Source organism: Octopus bimaculoides, chromosome 29, assembly GCF_046866305.1.
Source record: "Octopus bimaculoides isolate indiv1 chromosome 29, ASM4686630v1, whole genome shotgun sequence".
NCBI lineage: Eukaryota > Metazoa > Mollusca > Cephalopoda > Octopoda > Octopodidae > Octopus > Octopus bimaculoides.
The window spans coordinates 7,000,620-7,021,728 of record NC_142956.1 but is presented as its reverse complement, the minus strand read 5'-3'; the positions used below and the strand labels follow the sequence as shown (position 1 = coordinate 7,021,728).

The window sequence follows — 21,109 nt, the reverse complement described above, 5'->3', positions numbered from 1 at the left end:
GTGGTGCATCCTATATCCTGTCATTATTTTTCTTGTTTTCCTGTCTATTTTATATAGTTCGTTTAGTGTCCAGTTAAGGATGTTGTAGCTGTAGCTTATAACTGGGACAGCTAAAGTGTTGATACCCATTATCTTGTTTTTAGCATTGAGCTCTGTTTTTAGTATTGATCTAACTCGTCTATAGTACTCTTTCTTTATTTTTTCTTTCATTTGTGTATGTTGTATCCTATCTAGTTCATTGACTCCTAAATACTTATATGGTTGGCTTTCGTCTAGTTCTCTTATTTCATTGGCTTTATCTAGTGTTATATTGCTACTTTTAACTAATTTTCCTCTTTTCAGGGTTGCTTTGGCACATTTTTCTAATCCGAATTTCATTTCTATTTCCTTGGTAAAGCCGTGTACTGTCTGTAGTAGTGTTTCTAGCTCTTTGTCGTTTTTTGCATATAATTTTAGGTCATCCATATATAGAAGGTGGCTGACTGTTTTTCCATAGCATTTGTAACCGCATCCAGTTCTATTTAGCAATTCTGTTAGAGGTGTGAGTGCCAGGCAGAACAGGAGTGGAGAGAGCGTGTCTCCCTGGAATATTCCTCTTCTAATGGGGATGGCTTTCGTTTTCACAAGTCCCTCTTTTGTTTGGAGCTGTAGCACTGTCTGCCATTTGTTCATTGAGTGCTCTATGTATTTTATGATAATTGGTGCCACCTTGTTTATGGCTAGTGTTTCCAGAATCCACGTGTGGGGAACACTGTCGAAAGCCTTTTGGTAGTCCACCCAGGCCATACTGAGGCCTTTCTTCTTTCTGCGGCTGTCTTCAGTTATGGCTTTATTGATCAATAATTGATCTTTACAGCCGTATGAGCCCTTGCAGCATCCCTTCTGCTCTTCTGGAAACAGGTTGTTATTTTCCAGGTGTTTACTCACTCTCTGCGATATTATTGCAGTAAAGGTTTTGTAGATCGTAGGGAGACAGGTTATAGGTCTATAGTTTTGTGGTTTCTCCGTTTCCGTGGATTTGGGGATTAAGATGGTTTTCCCTTTTGTGAGCCATTCAGGCATTGTTTCTGGATCTGCTATTATGTTGTTAAAGTTTTCTGCCAGCTTTTTATGCATTGCTGGCAGTATTATTATTATTATTATTATTATTATTATTATTATTATTGTTGTTGTTGTTGTTAAAATGGTAAGGTGGCAAAATCGGTAGTACTAGTGACGAAATGTTTAGCGGTTTTTGGTCCGCTTTTACTTTCTAAGTTTAAATTCCACCGAGGTCGACTCTGCCTTTCATCCTTTCGGGGTCCATAAATTAAGTACCAGTGAAACAGTAAAATCGATGTAATCGACTAGTCCCCTTCCCCAAAATTTTCAGGATCTTATTATTATTATTATTATTATTATTGTTCAGTAGTTTTATTTTTATAACGTGCTTTCACTTCACTACCGAGCGCAGCTCTGTGCGCCTTGGGTATGTGCTGTGGTTTGCTGTGGTGCTTTTATGTTTACTGTATTGAAAGTGTTTTGCGTAGAATGTGTGCAGTACCCAGTAGTGCAATTTTCTGTATGTTACATATATTTGTAAGTCCTGGTATTTTTGTTATGTATTTGTCTGAGTATTTTTTAATTATACCTAAGGCACCTACTATGATAGGAATTGTTTCTGTTTTTAGACTCCACATTCGAGTTATCTCTATTTCCAGGTCTTTGTATTTTGAAAGTTTTTCCATTTCTTTTCGAGAAACGTTGTCATCTGCTGGTATTGATACATCAATTAGAAAGCATTTTTTTCTTTCATGATCTTTGACAACTATATCTGGTCTATTTGCCTTAATTTCTCTATCTGTGTGTATTGGCATATCCCAGAGTATGGTTGCTTTCTCGTTTTCTGTGACCTTTTCTGGCGTGTGTTTATACCCCTTAATTTCTCTATCTGTGTGTATTGGCATATCCGTTAATTTCTCTATCTGTGTGTATTGGCATATCCCCTTAATTTCTCTATCTGTGTGTATTGGCATATCCAATTTCTCTATCTGTGTGTATTGGCATATCCAATTTCTCTATCTGTGTGTATTGGCATATCCTATTTCTCTATCTGTGTGTATTGGCATATCCAATTTCTCTATCTGTGTGTATTGGCATATCCAATTTCTCTATCTGTGTGTATTGGCATATCCAATTTCTCTATCTGTGTGTATTGGCATTATTATTGTTATCATTATTATTATTATTATTATTATTATTATTATTATTATTATTATTATTATTATTATTATTATTATTATTATTATTATTATCACCATCATCTTAATCATCCTTGTCATTATTATTGTTATCATTATTATTATCATCATCATTGTCATTATTATTGTTATCATTATTATTATTATTGTTATCATTATTGTTATCATTATTATTATTATTATTATTATTATTATTATTATTATTATTATTATTATTATTATTATTATTATTATTATTATTATTATTATCACCATCATCTTAATCATCCTTGTCATTATTATTGTTATCATTATTATTATTGTTATCATTATTGTTATCATTATTATTATTATTATTATTATTATTATTATTATTATTATTATTATTATTATTATTATTATCATCACCATCATCTTAATCATCATTGTCATTATTATTGTTATCATTATTATTATTGTTATCATTATTGTTATTATTATTATTATTATTATTCAGTAGTTTTATTTTTATAACGTGCTTTCACTTCACTCCCGAGCGCAGCTCTGTGCGCCTTGGGTATGTGCTGTGGTTTGCTGTGGTGCTCTTATGTTTACTGTATTGAAAGTGTTTTGCGTAGAATGTGTGCAGTACCCAGTAGTGCAATTTTCTGTATGTTATATATATTTGTAAGTCCTGGTGTTTTTGTTATGTATTTGTCTGAATATTTTTTTTATTATACCTAAGGCACCTACTATGATAGGAATTTTTTCTGTTTTTAGATTCCACATTCGAGTTATCTCTATTTCCAGGTCTTTGTATTTTGAAAGTTTTTCCATTTCTTTTAGAGAAACGTTGTCATCTGCTGGTATTGAAACATAAATTAGAAGGCATTTTTTTTCCTTCATGATCTTTGACAACTATATCTGGTCTATTTGCCTTAATTTCTCTATCTTATTATTATTATTATTATTATTATTATTATTATTATTATTATTATTATTATTATTATTATCACCATCATCTTAATCATCATTGTCATTATTATTGTTATCATTATTATTATTGTTATCATTATTCTTATTATTCTTATTATTATTATTATTATTATTATTATTATTATTATTATTATTATTATTATTATTATTATCACCATCATCTTAATCATCATTGTCATTATTATTGTTATCATTATTATTATTCTTATCATTATTGTTATTATTATTATTATTATTATTATTATTATTATTATTATTATTATTATTATTATTATTATTATTGCACATTCATAAGGTAGTGGATTAGCAAATGCATCAGACGAAATTCATTACTGTATTGTAAGACTCCTCATTATGTTCATCCTTCTGCGTTCAGTAGTATGATATAGCAATCGAGAACTAACGTCTACTAACTATGCCCCATCACTGCAAAACAATATATATTTGAGTTTATGTATGTGGATGTTGGAAATCATTATTGTTATTGTTGCTGTTATTGTTATTGTAGGCAGTGGCTGCTCTATTACACTACTTCCTTCTGACATCTCTCATGTGGATGGCTGTTATTGTATTTAAAACATATCAGTCACATTTTATCTTGAAGAGTTCAATTTTGGCCTGGGGTAAGTAGCTGAAACGAGATGTAATATTTATATGTACAGAATAAACATAAATTATAAAGAAACAGATTCTCAGGTTCGCCACAGGGCAACATAAGATTACTTTCATTTTCAAGCATATAGTTTCAGTCTAATCTTATCGCTAGAAAAAAGCTAAGAGTTATTCATTTTGTACTTTCACCCGATGCGGCAAGTAATTTGTGAAGTGGTGCGTGAGAGTGAGTTGTTGTTGTCTTTATACGATTGTGCAGAACTTGCAGTAATTTTTAATTTTTGTTCACCTGTGAAACATATCGTTTATAGAATGCACGATATATACTAGTCGTACTGATTTCTAGAAGTGAAAGACGGAATGGTAAAAAGTGACATATGTATACATCAAAATAGATAGTGATTTCTTTTGAACGAGATATTTTGTCTCGAATAAAACATCGTCAACTAAATCGATCTGAATGTCACATATTTATGATTTTAAATATTGACTAATATCTACATATGTTTCTTCCTTTCTATAAATGTCCTTGTCAGGTCTTCCAGCTGTCGTTGTCATAATTACTCTGGCAATTAACTACACAAACAATTACATCAGAATTGAACGTGCACAAGTGTAAGTATTTGTATGCTTTTTTTACCGAATTTTCTCTGCTCTCCACAACTAATATTTTGTGAAATTTCTTTATGATTTGAATAACGAAGACTGGTGGACAAACTACCATCAAGCTAAAGCAAGATTTTCATTGATGATTGGGGCAACATATACTAAAATACGAGGGTTGTATGAAAAGCCTTTAGCCTCAAAAAAGCAAAATATGGTACAAAACTTATGATTTATTTTTCACCCCCTCTATTGCTGAAAACTTTCTCCAGCAGTGCTGAAGCGCCATTATTCCGGCGTAGAAGATCTCTTTTGTTTGAGACTCCAGGAAACTTTTTACAGTGTCTATGACGTCATTGTCACTGGCAAAATGGTGACCAGCCAGAGCTTTTTTCATTTTTGGAAGTCGATAAAAGTCAGAGGCTACGTCTGGCGATTAAGGTGGATGGGGAACAAGTTCGTATCTACAATCACGAATTGTTACCATGGCAACCACTGAGGTGTGGGCAGGAATATTGTCGTGATGAAAATGGACTTCTCTGATGAGGATTCCCGGCCTTTTTTCTTTGCTTCTCGGAGGCGATTTCGTAGGCTGCCCCTTCTCAATGTAATCGATCAGCAAGACATCTTCAAGAACCCTCCACCCCACCACCACCACCAAAAACAATGCACTCTATGACCTTGCAAGCTAAGGAATTACCCTGGCCTTCTTTGTGCTAGAAGATGTGTGCTTCCACTGCTTTGATTGTTCTTTGGTTTCAGGCTGGTAGTGATGAACCCAACTTTCGTCCATAATAATAAAACGAGCAAGAAAATTCTCTTCATCGGCTTCAAATAGTTCCAGATCGCTCTTGGACAAAGTGCAACTGGTCTGCTTCTGTTCAGGAGTTAAAAGGGGAGGGACCCACCTTGCGGAAACCATTGAAAATCCAATTTCTCTTGTCACAATGTTGTCTGCTCTTTCAATTGAGACGTCCAGCCTCTCCGCTATCTGACGACATGATAATTGGCGATCTCGTATTTTCATACTAAGAGAAAGGTCAAGGTTGTTCTTGGCGGTTGCAGTTGGAGGTCTCCCTGATCTGAGATCATCTTCCACACTCTCCCTACCACGCTTGAGTTCATTTACCCAGTGTTTGACTGTTGCATATGAAGGAGTATTGTCTGTTGAGGTCCTCACCATATCTTCATGGATTTCTGATGGAGTCACATCTTTCAAAAGGAGGAATTTTATGACAGCACAATACTCGGTTTTCTCCATTTTCCTTGTAATCTCGACACTTGTTTATTCAGACATCTGCAAATAAAATCAGAATCATGAAATTGAGCAAGAATACGCCGAAAGGACTGCACTTAACAGAGAAAAATTGTTTCAGATATTTAGCAGCCCAGTTTCTAGGTTAGGCTCGAAACTTTTCATACACACCTCCTACATAGACAGACACACATACATGCACATAGATAAATACGCCCCACACACACACTCATATATACATATATATATATATATATATATATATATATATATATATATATATATATATATATATATATATATATATATGTATAGTGTTAGTGCATAATTATTGCGGCTTTTTTCAACAAATTTTATTTAAAAAAACAATAACATGTAACAAAAACATTTCAAAGGGATTATTCTGGAGAACATCCACCATCAACTTCAATTACTGCTTCCTTATTCCCTTGGCAGATGGTCGACCGTCATTTATAGATGTTTTTTTGCGAAACATTTTTATTGTTTTTGTTGAATAAAATTTGTTGGAAAAAGCCGCAATAATTATGCACCAACCTAATAATATATATATGTACACACACACACACACACACACACACACACACACACACACACACACACAGAGACACACACACACACACACACACACACACACACACACACATATATATATATATATATATATATATATATATACATGCATACATATGCATATATACATGTATAAAGTAGCAGTAACAATAATAATAATAATAATAATAATAATAATAAATTAATGCTGTGGTCATCGAGTGTTACTACCTGAGCAACCCGGTAGATGAAAATGGTGCACAAATTAGGGGTTACCGAAAACGTATGTATGATCATGGCAGAGAAAAGGGATTGTTTCAACCCACGGAACAGAAACTATGTGATCAAGCTAGAGCAATAAGAAAAAAATGTTCGTTCACAGAAGTAGACCTCGAAGCGATCAGATGACGGGCGATGGACAATAGCAGCTTAGAAAAGAATGAAAATACAGTTCTTACTAGTAAGAGTAATCTTGTTTATCAAAGGTAAAAATTTAAAATTATGAATTACAAAAAGATCATCAATAGTTTCAATGTTAACAAATTGAAATATTTCAATGTTAACAAATGAAAATGTTCAAAACAAATAAATTTAGCATTATGAATTAGGAGGAAGGTACAAATTTAAATGTTCATAGCATTCAATAATATTAAAACTGTACAACAATTTGTATGAATGTACAAAGCTCATTAATGTTAGTGGTGATGGACAAGTCATACTGAGTTAAGAGGCGAAAAACAAGGGAGAAATGAAAATAGTAAATAAAGGGAATTAGGTTTACAATTTCTCTGATCCTCCTTCCGTAGACCTTTGATTACCAGTGGTAGATTACTTGATGAGAGATATATAGATCATCTAAGGCAAGACGTTAAGACTAATAGCGACATAACAGATGAGCAAAAGGCAATCTACAACAGAATAAAGGTGACACTACAAGAGAACGATAGCGACATTATTTGTAACCTTAAAAAGGTTGATCAATGGAAATTGAACCAAGAAACGGAAAGTGTGAATGAAATTCTGAAGTACATCAGAACAAACATCACAGAAACAAATAATTTGATTAAGGCAGCAGGTATTGTTGTAGCAGAAAATGTGGGTGTCGATGTCAAGAAAAATAAACATAATGGGATTGACAAAAGAAAAGATCCATGGTGGAAAAGAAAAATCCAGGGAGGGTTAGACATGCTCTCGAAGGAAATTTCTGTGTTAGACCAAAAGCAAAAGGGGAGCTTAAAAGTGAACAAAAATACAGAGCGCTGAAAAGGAAGTATAATATTGAAAGAAAGGGCCTGAAAATAGTAGTGGAGGAACTGAAACAGTGCCTCGTTGCAAAGAAAGGAAATATGGTAAGATACGACCAAAGAATGAAGGGTGGGTTACTACTAGAAATGGTTATTCAGATTAGATCAGAAGAGATTCTATAAAGAAATAGATGAAGGATGTACAAATGAAAAGTTGATACCAGATAACATTGAAAGTCAAAGGTTTTGGAGTGACATCTGGAGCAAAGGCAAGGAGCACAAGAAGGATGCTGAATGGTTGCAAGAACTGAAACAAACAGTAGTCTGTCCAAAACAGGCAGCACTAGTCATTTCAGTTAGGGAAGTGAAGGAAATCAGCAAAACAAAATGAACAACTAGAAGGCCCCGGGACCAGATGGAGTTCAAGGCTACTGGATCAAAAGATTTGGTGAATGTCATGCATGAATAGCTGCGCAGCTAAACACCTTCTTAAATGCCGACCAAGCAACACCAGAATGGTTGACATTGTGTTGGACAGTGCTGTGCTTGAAAAAGATCGAAAAAGGCAAACGGTAGACTGATATCTTGTTTGCCGCTTATGTAGAAATTATTGACCGGAATACTCGCAGAGTCAACGTACGAAAATCTTGAAAAACATGGAGTCCTGCCAAATGAATAGAGAGGTTGTAAGCGTAAGTGCAGAGGTATCAAGTATCAACTCCTGATAGACAAGACTATACTTAAAGACTGCAAGAGGAGGAAAAGTAACTTAGCCCTGTCCTGTAATGATTATCATAAGGTGTACGATATGATCCTACATTCTTGGATTATGGAGTGTATGAACCTATTTGGTATTGCATCGAATTGAGCGATGGCTTGGAAAAAGTATGGCGAATTGGAGGAAGGATCTGGCGGCATGCAGAAGTTTAGGGACAGTAGAAATTAGGAAAGGTATCTTCCAAGAGGACTGTCTGTCCCCACCGATCTTTGTACTGTGCTTGAAACGACTGACACTGATTCTGAGGAAAGCGAAAGCTGGGTACGGATTCAAAAGCTGCCAACAAAAAGTCAACCATTTGTTATTCATGGATGACCTCAAACTTTATGGAAAAGATGAAGCCTAAGTCAGTCCCCACGTTGATACAGTGTATACCTTCAGTGCTGATATCAGAATGGAGTTCTGACTGAGAAAGTGTGGCGTGTTAGTATTGAAAAGAGTCAAAATCAAATGTATGGATGTGCTAACGATACCTTCGGGGGAGGATATGAATGTACCAAGAAAAAGATGGGGAAGAAGACATATTGGATGCGAACACAACGTTAGAGCAGAAGAAAACAACATAGCATGGTATGTAAAAAATGCATGCCACAGATCCGCTGTTATTAGAAGTAAGAAGGTCAGGCTTGTGTAGGATGATGAAACATTGCAACGATAAAGCACTATACAATTAATTGAAAACGAACGAAACTGAAAATAGGTGGGTCAAGAAAAGAATGCATGGTCAGTTTCATAGGGATGTTGAAGATACGACAGAGAAAAAAGATGGCTGTGGATGACTAAAAGTGATTTAAAACGGGAAGCGGTGGCTTTGATATGTGCTGCCCAAGAGCAAACTACATAGAATACAGAAACAATCCATCAGAATGCGATAAGTGCAGAATCTGTGGAGAAAACGGTGAAACCCCATGGCATATTACCAGCCAATATATACGCCGCTAGTCTAGAAGGAATATAAGAGACGGCACGACAATATAGAAAGGCTTGTCCATTGGATACTTTGCAACAAGTATGGACTTGACAGAGCGAAAAATCGGTACGACCACAAACCTGAAGCCATTGTCGAAAATAGAAATGCAAAGATCCTATGGGATTTTATGATTCAGTGCGACCATGAGATTGAGAATAGGAAGCAGAACATAGTCTTAATGGAGAACGAAAACAAACTAAGCTGAATCATAGATATAGCATACCCAGTTGACAACAATGTATGCGATAAGGAAGAAAGAAAGATCGAGAGATATGACAGGTTAGCTTTGTAAGTTAAGCAGTTGTGGTCGATGAAAAAAAGGTAGTAGCAGTACCAACAATTGTCGGAGACATGGGAACAGTGAGTAAAAACCTCGAGAAGTACGCGGAACAAATAGGGCCTGGAATAACTGGAGAACTTGCAGAAAACATCACTGCTTGGAACCGCTCGAATACTCCGGAAGGTGCTCGAAAAATAAGATGTGTCACCTTAGTTTACTGGTAGTAAACAGCTGACACTGTAGAACATTTCCAGTGTTAGAAGCTGTGAAAAGGCAACAACAACAACAGGAGCAATAATAATAATAATAATAATAATAATAATAATGATGATGATGATGATGATGATGATGATGATGATGATGATGATGATGATGATGATGATAATTGTAATAATAATGACAAGAATAAGAATAAGAATAAGAATAAGAATAAGAATAATGGAGTTCAAGGCTACTGGATCAAACGATTTAGTGAATAACATGCACGAATAGCTGCGCAACTCAACACCTTCTTAAATGCCGACCAAGTAACACCAAAATGGTTGACATTGGATAGGACAGTGCTGTGCTTGAAAAACCATCGAAAAAGGCAATACGGTAAACAATTAAAGGCCGATATCCTGTTTGCCATTTACGTGGAAATTATTGACTGGAATACTCGCAGAATCAATGTACAATCATCTGGATAAACGGAGTCCTGTCACATGAACAGAAGGGTTACAAGTGTAAGTGCTGAAGTACCAAGGATCAACTCCTTATACACAAAATTGTACTTAGAGACTGCAAGAAGAGGAAAAACTAACTTAGCCATATCATGGATCGACTATCGTAAGGCGTACGATATGACCCCACATTCTTGGATTATGGAATGTATGAACCTATTTGGTATTGCATTGAATGTTGAGCGATTGCTTGGAAAGAGTATGGCGAAATAGAGGACGGAACTGACGGCATACGGAAGAAGTTTAGGGACAGTAGAAATCAGTCTTCAATGGGGACTGCCTGTCCCCACTGGTCTTTGTACTGTGCTTAATACCACTAATACTGATTCTGAATAAAGCAAAAGCTGGGTATGTAATCAAAGGCCCCCAACAAAGAGTCAGCCATTTCTTATTCATGGATGATCTCAAACTTTATGGTGAAGTTAGTTCCCTCGTTGATACGGTGTATATTTCAGTGCTGATATCAGAAAATGAGTTCGGACGGAGAAAGTGTGGTGTCTTACTCTTGAAGAGAGCAAAATCAAATGTATGGACGGGCTAACGATACTGGTGGGGAGGTTATGAAGCAGATAGAAGAGACGGGCAATACGTACTTGAGGATTTTGGAAATGGATAAATTGATGGCGAAAGAACTGACAAAAAAAAATTTAAGGTGGAGTATTTGCGCAGATTGAGAATGATTCCTATATCGAAATTAAACGGTCGGAATAAGATCGAAGCTATCAACACCTAGGCGGTTTCACTCCTTAGATATGGAGCAGGTGTTATTTCATGGACAGTAGACGAACTAAACAGTTTAGACAGAAAGACAAGGAAGTTGCTAACTAGATATGGGACATTCCACCCAAAAAGTGATACAGACAGACTGTATGTACCACGAGAAAAGGGGGATAGGACTTTTTGTGTGCGAACACCACATTAATGCAGAAGAAAACAACATAGCATGATATGTAAAAAATGTCAAAGAATCGTTATTATTAGAAGGAGGAATGTCCGGCTTGTGTAGGGTGAATGAATGCAAATATAATGCACTGTACAAACAAATGAAAACAAAGGAAACTGAAAATAGGTGGGTAAAGAAAAGGAGGCATGGTCAATTTCATAGGGATGTTGAAGATAAGACAGACAGAGAAAAAACATGGCTGTGGATGACTTTTAGGGATTTAAAACCGGAAGCGGAGGTTCTGATCTGTAACGCCCAAGTGCAAGCCCTAAGGACAATCTACATAAAATACACAATAGACAACACATCAGAAAGTGATAAGTGCAGAATCTGTGCACAAAATGGTGAAACTGTATGGCATATTACCAGCCAATGTACGCCAGTAGCCTAGAAAGAATATAGGAGACGCCACGACAGTATAGCAAGGCTTGTCCATTGGACACTTTGCAACAAATATGGACTTGACAGAGCAATATTGGTACGAACATAAACCTGAAGTCATCATCGAAACGGATAATGCAAAGATCCTGTGGTATTTCATGATTCAGTGCGACCATGAGATAGAGAATAGGAAGCCAGACATAATCCGAATTGAGAAAGAAAACAAACTATGCTGGATCATAGATATAGCATGCCCAGCTGACAACGTATGCGATAAGAAAGAAAGAAAAGCCGATAGATATAACAGTTTGGCTTGCGAAGTTAAACAGTTCTGGTTGTGGTCGATGAAAAAGGTGGTAGTAATGCCATTAACATTCGGAGCCCTGGGAACAGTGCGTAAAAATCTTGAGAAGTACATGGAATAAACATGGGCTGCAATAACGGTGGAGAAAACATCACTGCTTGGAAGCGCTCGAATACTCCGGAAGATGCTCGAAAAATAAGGGGTGTTACCTTAGTTTACTGGTAGTGAACAGCTGATACCATAGTACATCTCCAGCGTTAGAAGCTGTGCAAAGGCCATAACGATAATAATAATAATAATAATAATAATAATAATAATAATAATTATTATTATTATTATTATTATTATTATATAGATTATAATCCTAGGATGGAATTTGTAAATATTTAATACGATCCGTATTTCTGGGATGATTATAGTGTAGTCTGTAGTACCCGTGGGCATCCGGTTTATAATCACCATTGATTCAGTTCTTCAGGCGATATGACATAAATAGCTGAGGGAGGTCTTTTCCCTATACTACTATGAATTTCAAGCGTAGCCAGGCATTAAATATTTATAAATTCCATCCTAGGATTATTGTCATTATTCTTATTATATTTATCTTACATATACCTATATCGGTATAACTTGATGCAACCCCGAATAGCTATGCCACTAGTTAGTATCATTAGACGGTGGCCGGCATAATATAATAGGATCTGTATTTTGCATCTTCACAACGTTACCATAAATATATATATATATATATATAAGGAGGCAGTTTTGTCTGATAACGCCTTGAAAAAGACTAAAAGCTATGAACCCATACAACCGGAAGAAGGTCACTACTGCAACAATATCAGAACGATCATCCAAGCCACGAATAACCAATGCCCTCTCTCCAGGGCTCCAAATACTCATCAAAGACACTAAATGGGAAATTCCATTGAACCGTTCACAATACGACAAAGCACCTTCCCTTAAACATACAGAAACCCATCTCACGCCTTGAATCCTCCACCTCCCAGACATAACGTCTTCGTGAATAACGTTTTAGGACAGAAATATAAGAAAAATAAGAACTCCCCACGTCCGAGACACATCTCACATAAAGAAGACTTCGAACAGGATCAAAGAAGTAGGAACATCTCCCGCTCGAGTCATTTCTTCCACAATAACCACCACGTCCAAGCAGAATATAACCATTACGACAACCCCACACAGAGTCGACCACAACGAAGAACCCACAATAGACCAAGGATCAGTGGAAGGACTATTAACAGGAACATTAATTCCTTATACCAAAACCCAAGAAACCATTTTTTATACAAACTGAGCCAAGAGCGGGACACTCGATAGCACCAACCAAATGAGGGATTCCGAAGGTGATAAAGCTCTCACATAAAGCCCTTTCGGACCAGCAAATCAAAATGCTTGCAAAAGGATTGAAGTTCTCCCCCAACGCCACAGAGGTCGAACTTAAATGGTATGCAAAATGATATCCAAAACTTCGCATCACTGAAGTACTCGATGACCACTAACATTAATGAGCTTTGTACATTCATACAAATTGTTGTACAGTTTTAATATTATTGAATGCTATGAACATTTAAACTTGTACCTTCTTCCTAAGTCATAATGCTAAATTTATTTGTTTTGAACATTTTAATTTTGAAATATTTAAATTTGTTAACATTGAAACTTTTGAAGATGTTTTTCTAATACATAATTTAAAACTTCTACCTTTGATAAACAAAAAATGTTGTTGAAACTAGTTTGGTATATATGTAATTTAAATATTTTACAAACAATTACGAGTTTTTCAAATTTAGATGCATTTTCAACAACACATTTGCATATATATATATATATATATATATATATATATATATATATATATATATATATATATATATATATATATATATATTTGAAGAAAAGCAACAAAAGTTCAATAGGTTATAGCAGTACGTACGTTTCGTACAAACTTCATTTATTTATGTAGCGAGAACACCACATAAGATGTGCAATGAAAATGTACTCCTCAGCTGCATAATGGAAGGTCAATTTTAGAAAGTCAGTTTGTAGATGTGTGCAAAAACAAGAGTAGGAGAAGAAGAAAATACCATCTACTAGATACGGTTGTGGACTGTGCTTTATGGAAATTTATGAAATTTTTAAACTTAAGGATAATCCTAATCTAATTAACAATAGATCTGACCTTAGGGTTCTATGTGTACATTGTTCTATGTGTAAATCTTGCTTATAATATAATATTTTAATTGCTTTCGTTTCCCTGACTATTAACTACTTTATTTGAGTTATAGCTTTAAAGTATAAATTTGGAATACATTTTAACCTTTCCCAACCCACTGATAATATTCCTACATTTCTCTAGCTAATTGTAAGTCTTTTCTACCATATTATCAATTCTGAAACCTTAACTTTAATTCTCTTAGTTTAGTCCTGATTTTCTACCTTTATTCCTCCCCCTTTTTCCTTCTCTTTCTTCTCCACCCCTTCTCTCTGTTTTTTTTTTGGCCATTGATATTATGGTTTTACTTATAAATAATATCTCTCTTCTACTACCCCACTTTAATGTATATCTTATTTTAACTATAAATGTTTGTCTTGTTCTAATTTAACTATTAATGTTCTCTATGGTTTTAAATTTAGTACTTTAGTGTTTTGTTGTATTATTCTAAATATACTGACGAATAGATATATTCTTAATAATTCTCCAATATCTTGACCTAAATTTCCTTACCTTAAATTTCCTCTAGTCACTCCTTTGGGTATTATCCTTCCATTTTCATTTCTATATATTTTTTTTTCCTTTTTTCTTCTCTTTTTTTCCTCTTGGTTGATTTACCCCTAACCTGCTGTCCATTACTACTTAATCTACCTTCCTCTAAATTGAAATTACTGCTATCTTACCCCTCCAATTAGAATATATAGAAATTAAATTCATGTTTGATTCACTAGACTATTGATTAACAGCCCAGTCAAGATGGTATTTTCTTCTTCTCCTACTCTTGTTTTTGCATACATCTACAAAATGACTTTCTAAAATTGACCTTCCATTATGCAGCTGAAGAGTATATTTTCATTGCACATCTTATGTGATGATCTCAGTACATAAATAAATGAGGTTTGTACGAAACGTACGTACTGCTATAACCTATTGAATTTCTGTTGCTTTTCTTCAAATTATATTCACCAAATCCCTTGATTTTGTTTTTGGTTTTTACCCTACCAAATTCTGGTGCCTCAAACATTTTAAGTACCACATTTAATCTTTTGATTAAATCTCTCTCTCTCTCTCTCTCTCTCTCTCTCTCTCTCTATATATATATATATATATATATATATATATATATATATATATATCACCATTACTGTCCTTCAGGATATGTATATATATAATGAAAGATGGTAAGTGATGTTTTAAAGTATTCGAAAACCTTAGTGAATGTACATAAGTATATGACACACTGAAAGTTTGAGCTTTCTTTTTGTTTCGTTTTTGATCAAAATCACTTCTCTTTAATCTTTCAGTGACTCATTAATTTCTTGACTGAACATTTGATAAACTTCCTTCCTCAATTGATTTTTGTATTTACTTGCAGTTGTTGGTTATCCGGGATACCTTTCTATGCTGCTTTCCTGGCTCCCGTTGTGACTATTGTCGTCTTCAACTTCACCATGTTTCTTATCATTATCTGGCGCATTATCGTAATACAAAGTAAGAAGCTGCTTCAATGCAAAACCAGAAAACTACGTTTGTTTGGTGTTGTTGGTTTGATTTTCCTGTTCGGGTTATCCTGGGTCTTTGCATTCTTCGCTGTTGGGGAAGCAGCAGGAGTGTTTGAAATTCTTTTTGTCATCTTCAATACCTTTCAAGGAACGTTTATCTTTATATTCTACTGTATATACAAGAAAGACACCAGAGACGTCATTTGCAAGTGTTTTTGTAAACAAAAGAAAGAGAAAGGCAGTAGTAAAGTTGTAAAAACCAATAAAAGTAAGTGCAATTTGATCTTTCTTATTCCTGTCACCACCACAACCAGGGTCAATATGTCATAATGGGGCTAATCACAAACACCACTTCTACCCAGACAACCGTTGTCAACACGTCGCTTTTAGGACAAGATAAACATCATAATAAAGAGCAACTCCATTATAATCATCATCATCATCGTCATCTGTACGTATGTATGTATTTATGCATGCATTTATGCATGTATATATGAATACACAAACATATAGGTATATCGGTACATATATCTATTTATATATACATGCCTAAAGAGACAGAAGGAGGCGTCTGGCTTGGTGAATAGGGCATTGGGCTACGATCGTAAGGTCTTGAGTTCGGTTCCTAGCAGTACGTTTTGATCTTGAGCAAGACACTCTATTTCATACTGCCCCAGTCCAGTTAGCTGGCAAAGTCAGTTGTACCTGTATTTCAAAGGGGCCAGCCTTGCTACATTCTGTGTCATGCTGGATCGCCCTGGTAACTACGTTCAGGTTACGTGTGCCTGTGCAGTGCTCACCCATGTGGTGTGCGTTAGTTTCACGAGCAGTCTCTTCCGTTGATCGAATCAACTGGAACTCTCTTCGTCGTGACCGATCAGAGTGAGAGGGAGAGAGAAAGAGAGAGAGAGAGAGAGAGAGAGAGAGAGAGAGAGAGAGAGAGAGAGAGAGAGAGAGAGAGAGAGAGAGGGGGTTGTGAAATGTACATGCTGTTACGGATAGATCTCTGTAAAATATACACATTGCTAAAGATAGGTCTATATGTAATCTAAGCACACCTATAAATAGATCTTCGTAAAATATACATATTGCTAAAGTTAGGTCGGATAGGTATGTCTCCCATATTTGACCTGTCAAGTTGCCCAGTTGTTCTGGAAGATATTCCTGAACCCGTATTGCCTATATTTTGCAACATCGTACTGATAATTAAATTCTCGCCACTAGTTTCTGTAACTAATGTATTCAATAGAAATTGCGTTGGTCATCCACGATTCATCCATGTAATAATATCTTAACGTAGATGACAACTGGGGTTACACATAAAATTAATATTTTATATAAGTATTCTCATTTTGTTTCCAGGTTCAGGTTCTGGTAATGGAACAGCAGAAACGAACACATAAATAAAAATGTTAAAATAAACATCTGTGAATTGACAGCAAAACATTGATGAAAATAATAACGAAGATAATCCACAAAATATTATCACCTGTTTTGGATTATATGAATTTAAATATTAAGGTTATATAAAGATTCGAGAATTAACATTCCCCTTAACCATCAAATCATGAATGGATCAACTGAAAGAAATGACAAAATTATATAAAGTAGAAAAACCTAGCGCAAATCCCGCAGGTTTCGCTACTGAACATAATTACATATAAACAACTTTTTAAATTCATACTGTTCCTTCCAAAAATACAATCCGTTTTAGCATAAGAGGTCCAGTTATTAAAAAGGCCCAAAATATATTTTCTTTCATTAATAACTATTGTTTAAATTAAAACACACATAGGCACATAATTAATGAAAACAATTTATTCAGATTTTACCGGGTTTATAATATCATTTATTTTACTTTCTATCACTTACTTCCCTATCTACGATACCTATTGCATCTTGGAGTAAAATTATATTTTCTGGGGCTAAATATTTAAATAAAGATAATTCTGTTTATTTTATATAAACAGAAAATATTATTGTCAGTAAAATGTTTCTCCTTCCAGATGAAGTTTCTGGAGTATGACACCAAAAGTAGGGTGGAAGGTATCTATATATATAAAAATGAGAATGTGTGTCTGTCTGTCAGTCTGTCTGTTTGTCTGTCTGTGTGTGTGAATCCCTAAAACTCGAGAACTACGCAACCAATTTCATTCAAATTTTACAGATGCCTTACTTAGGGTTCCAGTTGTGTTTTAGTCAAAAACTTTTTTTAACTTCTTGCAGAGTTCGAGCCCACGGCAACATAATATCTCCTCCACTATTTAAGTATTACGTGTCAAGAGTGAAACAAAAACACTCATGTCAAATACTTTCACTTTAAAAATGAAACTATTCCACTAACTGAAACAATCACATTTCGATACTGTAATGACAGATACTTTCAGAGAGAGAGAGAGAAAGAGAGAAAGAGAGAGAGAGAGAGAGAAAAAAAGAAAGAGAAAAAAAAAAAGAGAGAGAGAGAGAGAGAGAGAGAGAGATGTATATGTATATATATAGATGTACACGTATATGTATAGATATATATATATATGTATAGATATATATATGTATAGATAGATATATTTGTATATATATATATATATATGTATAGATATATATATATATAGATATAGATCTATATGCATACATGTATAGGTATACATATGTGTAGATGTATATATATATATATATATATAGATGTACATGTAATATGTACACATATATACATATATATACAGGCATACAGATATCTATACATATATACACCCATCACACACATACACATGGACACAAACACACACATTAGTCATTTGCTTTCTTATCCAAAATTACGTCAAAAGTACTGAACAGATCTTTATGAAATTTGGAAATTATATTCTTTGCATAACGGCCATAACTCTCATGAAAATTCATATATTTTTGATGTTGAGGAAATTTTAACCCGAACATAACAGATGAGCATTATTTGTAATTCAACGGTACAACAGTGTAAGACTACCCTTTCAGATATACTTACATTGTGATTTCTGCAATGTGGTGCATAAATTGTCAAGTAAATGAGACGCATCTTTGCCTCCACTGATTCACTTGCAAAGTGTTGAGTAAAATTATTTCGTTGCAGACCTCCTTTGGGTCTTTTTATTATCACTGCGACACACATAGTCCCCAGTTGGTAACATTGATTTCAAGGCCTTCCCAGATGAGAGACTGGTTGTTCTAAGACATTTATCGATTGTAAATTTTGTCTGCAATTTGGAAATTATATTCTATGCATAATGGCCATAACTCCCATGAAAATTCATATATTTTTGATGTTGATGACATTTTAACCCGAACATAACAGATGAGCACTGTCTGTAGCTGGTCTTCTCTTGGAAGAGCCCCGCTTCTCACATGGACAACTGTATGTTGGCTGCTCAAGAGTGGGCAGAAAAAAAAACCCTATTTGCATATGCTCCACAAGGGAAAACGAGGAACATTGTTTACAACGAGGTGTTATAATCACAACAGCAAGAAAATATGTACATGATCACCTTCTTTTACGAAACTTCATTGACTTTCATATATTTATATTGATATACATATATATATACGTGTTTGGGTGCGCGTGTGTGTGTATATATATATCTCTATATATAAAGATGAGAATGTGTGTCTGTCTGTCTGTGTGTCTGTCTGTGTGTCTGTCTGTCTGTGTGTCTGTGTGAATCCCTAAAACTTGAGAGCTACACAACTCTCTTTTACAAACCCAGTGAAAATACATATATTTCATATGTCAAAGAAATTCAAGCAATACATATAACACGAAAGTTAAAAACATTCCCAACAATTCCACAATCCCCAACCTCCAGAGCTATTGAAGAAACTGTTATCATCAACTGACCAAGATTCCTAACATTTGCAAAACAAAATTAGACAATACGACGCTGTACTACAGATGACATCATTTGGAACCACAAGAGATTTAACTGAGGCAGCATTCATCCAAACTTTCAAGATCCAACCTCAGATTTATCATCGCATTGTCTCTCTACTACCTCTGTCAAATGAATCACCAAAATTGGCCTTTCATTGTTTATAATCTGTACCTGTTTGTTTGGTTACGAAATAAAATACACAAAACGTGTTTCTGAATTACGTGTATTTACTTTATATATATATGAGTTGAAAACTTTCTTCTAGCATTCCACTTAATATCTATGTTCCATGCTGGCATGGATTGGAGAGTTATTAATGTAGAAATATGGTATCGTAGCTACTAACAGTTGAGGGTTGCGTAGTCTAGACGGCGTTTTTAGATTTCATTATTCTCTTTAACCCGGGCAACGCCGGGTATTTCTGCTAGTAATTATATAAAAATATAGATTTAATCAAAAATACGATCACCATTATGATGTGACTCATATAGTAACATCACAAAAGAATATATATAGATACATGAAACTGTGTATAACATTCAGGATACATATATTTGTATAATCTATGATGGTGTGAGGAAACATTTTCTTTTATAGTTTGTGTTTATATCTATTTCTAGTATAATAACAATAATGTTATCACTGATACATGAAAATACATTTCTCATCTATTTATACAATGACGAACATTTTAATATCGTCTTTTCTTCACTCAGAAAATATCCTAGATGGAATGGATATCTTACTATAGTTTGCCTTTTGTCCGTCCGTCTGTCCGTGACCTTTTCACGGCCAACCGACTGACCAAACTTTCACGAAACTTGGCAGTCTTACTAGGGACATCTCGAGAATGGTTTATAGCATATTTAAATTTTTTTTATTGAAAACACTAGCTACACTGCTTCGATTCGTACGAAACTAAGGAAGCCATTTCGGTATACACAAATAAAGATACATAAATAAAAATAGATTATACGAAAATCGGTCACAGGAACAAAGCAGAAACAAAAACCTAAATGGCATTTATGAAAGTTCAAACGTTACTTTCAATTTTTCTTTCATTATTATCTCTACAACGATTCTGGGTGTAGGTGGGGTGAGCGACACACAATTTGTGTGAAGACACACAGAGACACATAGACAGAGAGAGAAAGACAGAGACAAAGGGAAACACAGACACACAGAAACAGAGAGAAAGGCACACTAAGTGTGTTCGTCTGTGTGTTTTCTTTCACCCCATCAATACATTGATGGGGGGTGCGAAACAGAAAATGTGTATGTGAGAGAGAGATAGAGAGAGAGAGAGAGACAGAAAGAAGACTGGGTGTGTGGGGGGTGCGTTTATTTTAACCCCATCAACACACTTCCTCTACAGCGATGTCAATTTGGTACAGCACCCAGCACAAAAATAAATAAATAAAAACAATAATCTTAATGACTACATGATTAACAACTTCCCAGGAGAAAGTCGACAATATCTAAGTTCGGACATTATTGTTAATAGAAATTAGCACCAGTATCTACAGGATTTCCTTAACGACTTCAACCCATCGGGACTACCAAAGCATAGGGTCCCTCTGTAGTAGTACTGTCCTATAATGCTCCAACGAAATGTT

The 21,109-nt window shown here is 34.8% G+C and overlaps 1 protein-coding gene across 20 annotated transcripts in view; it reads left to right on the top strand.

Moving 5' to 3' along the window:
* LOC106882312 (uncharacterized) overlaps positions 1-19,702 on the top strand; it is a 206,134-nt gene extending 186,432 nt beyond the window's left edge. For 19 of the 20 annotated variants that reach the window (XM_089345471.1, XM_089345467.1, XM_089345464.1 and 16 more), the window contains 4 exons: positions 3,703-3,817; positions 4,343-4,421; positions 15,468-15,862; positions 16,957-19,702. In XM_089345471.1, coding sequence (XP_089201597.1) covers positions 3,703-3,817; positions 4,343-4,421; positions 15,468-15,862; positions 16,957-16,997 — 630 coding nt within the window. In that variant the 3' untranslated portion in view covers positions 16,998-19,702. Of the gene's footprint in view, positions 1-3,702; positions 3,818-4,342; positions 4,422-15,467; positions 15,863-16,956 lie in introns of those variants that run through there. The other variant, XM_089345477.1, reaches the window with a different exon arrangement.
* Positions 19,703-21,109: the final 1,407 nt, after the last annotated feature.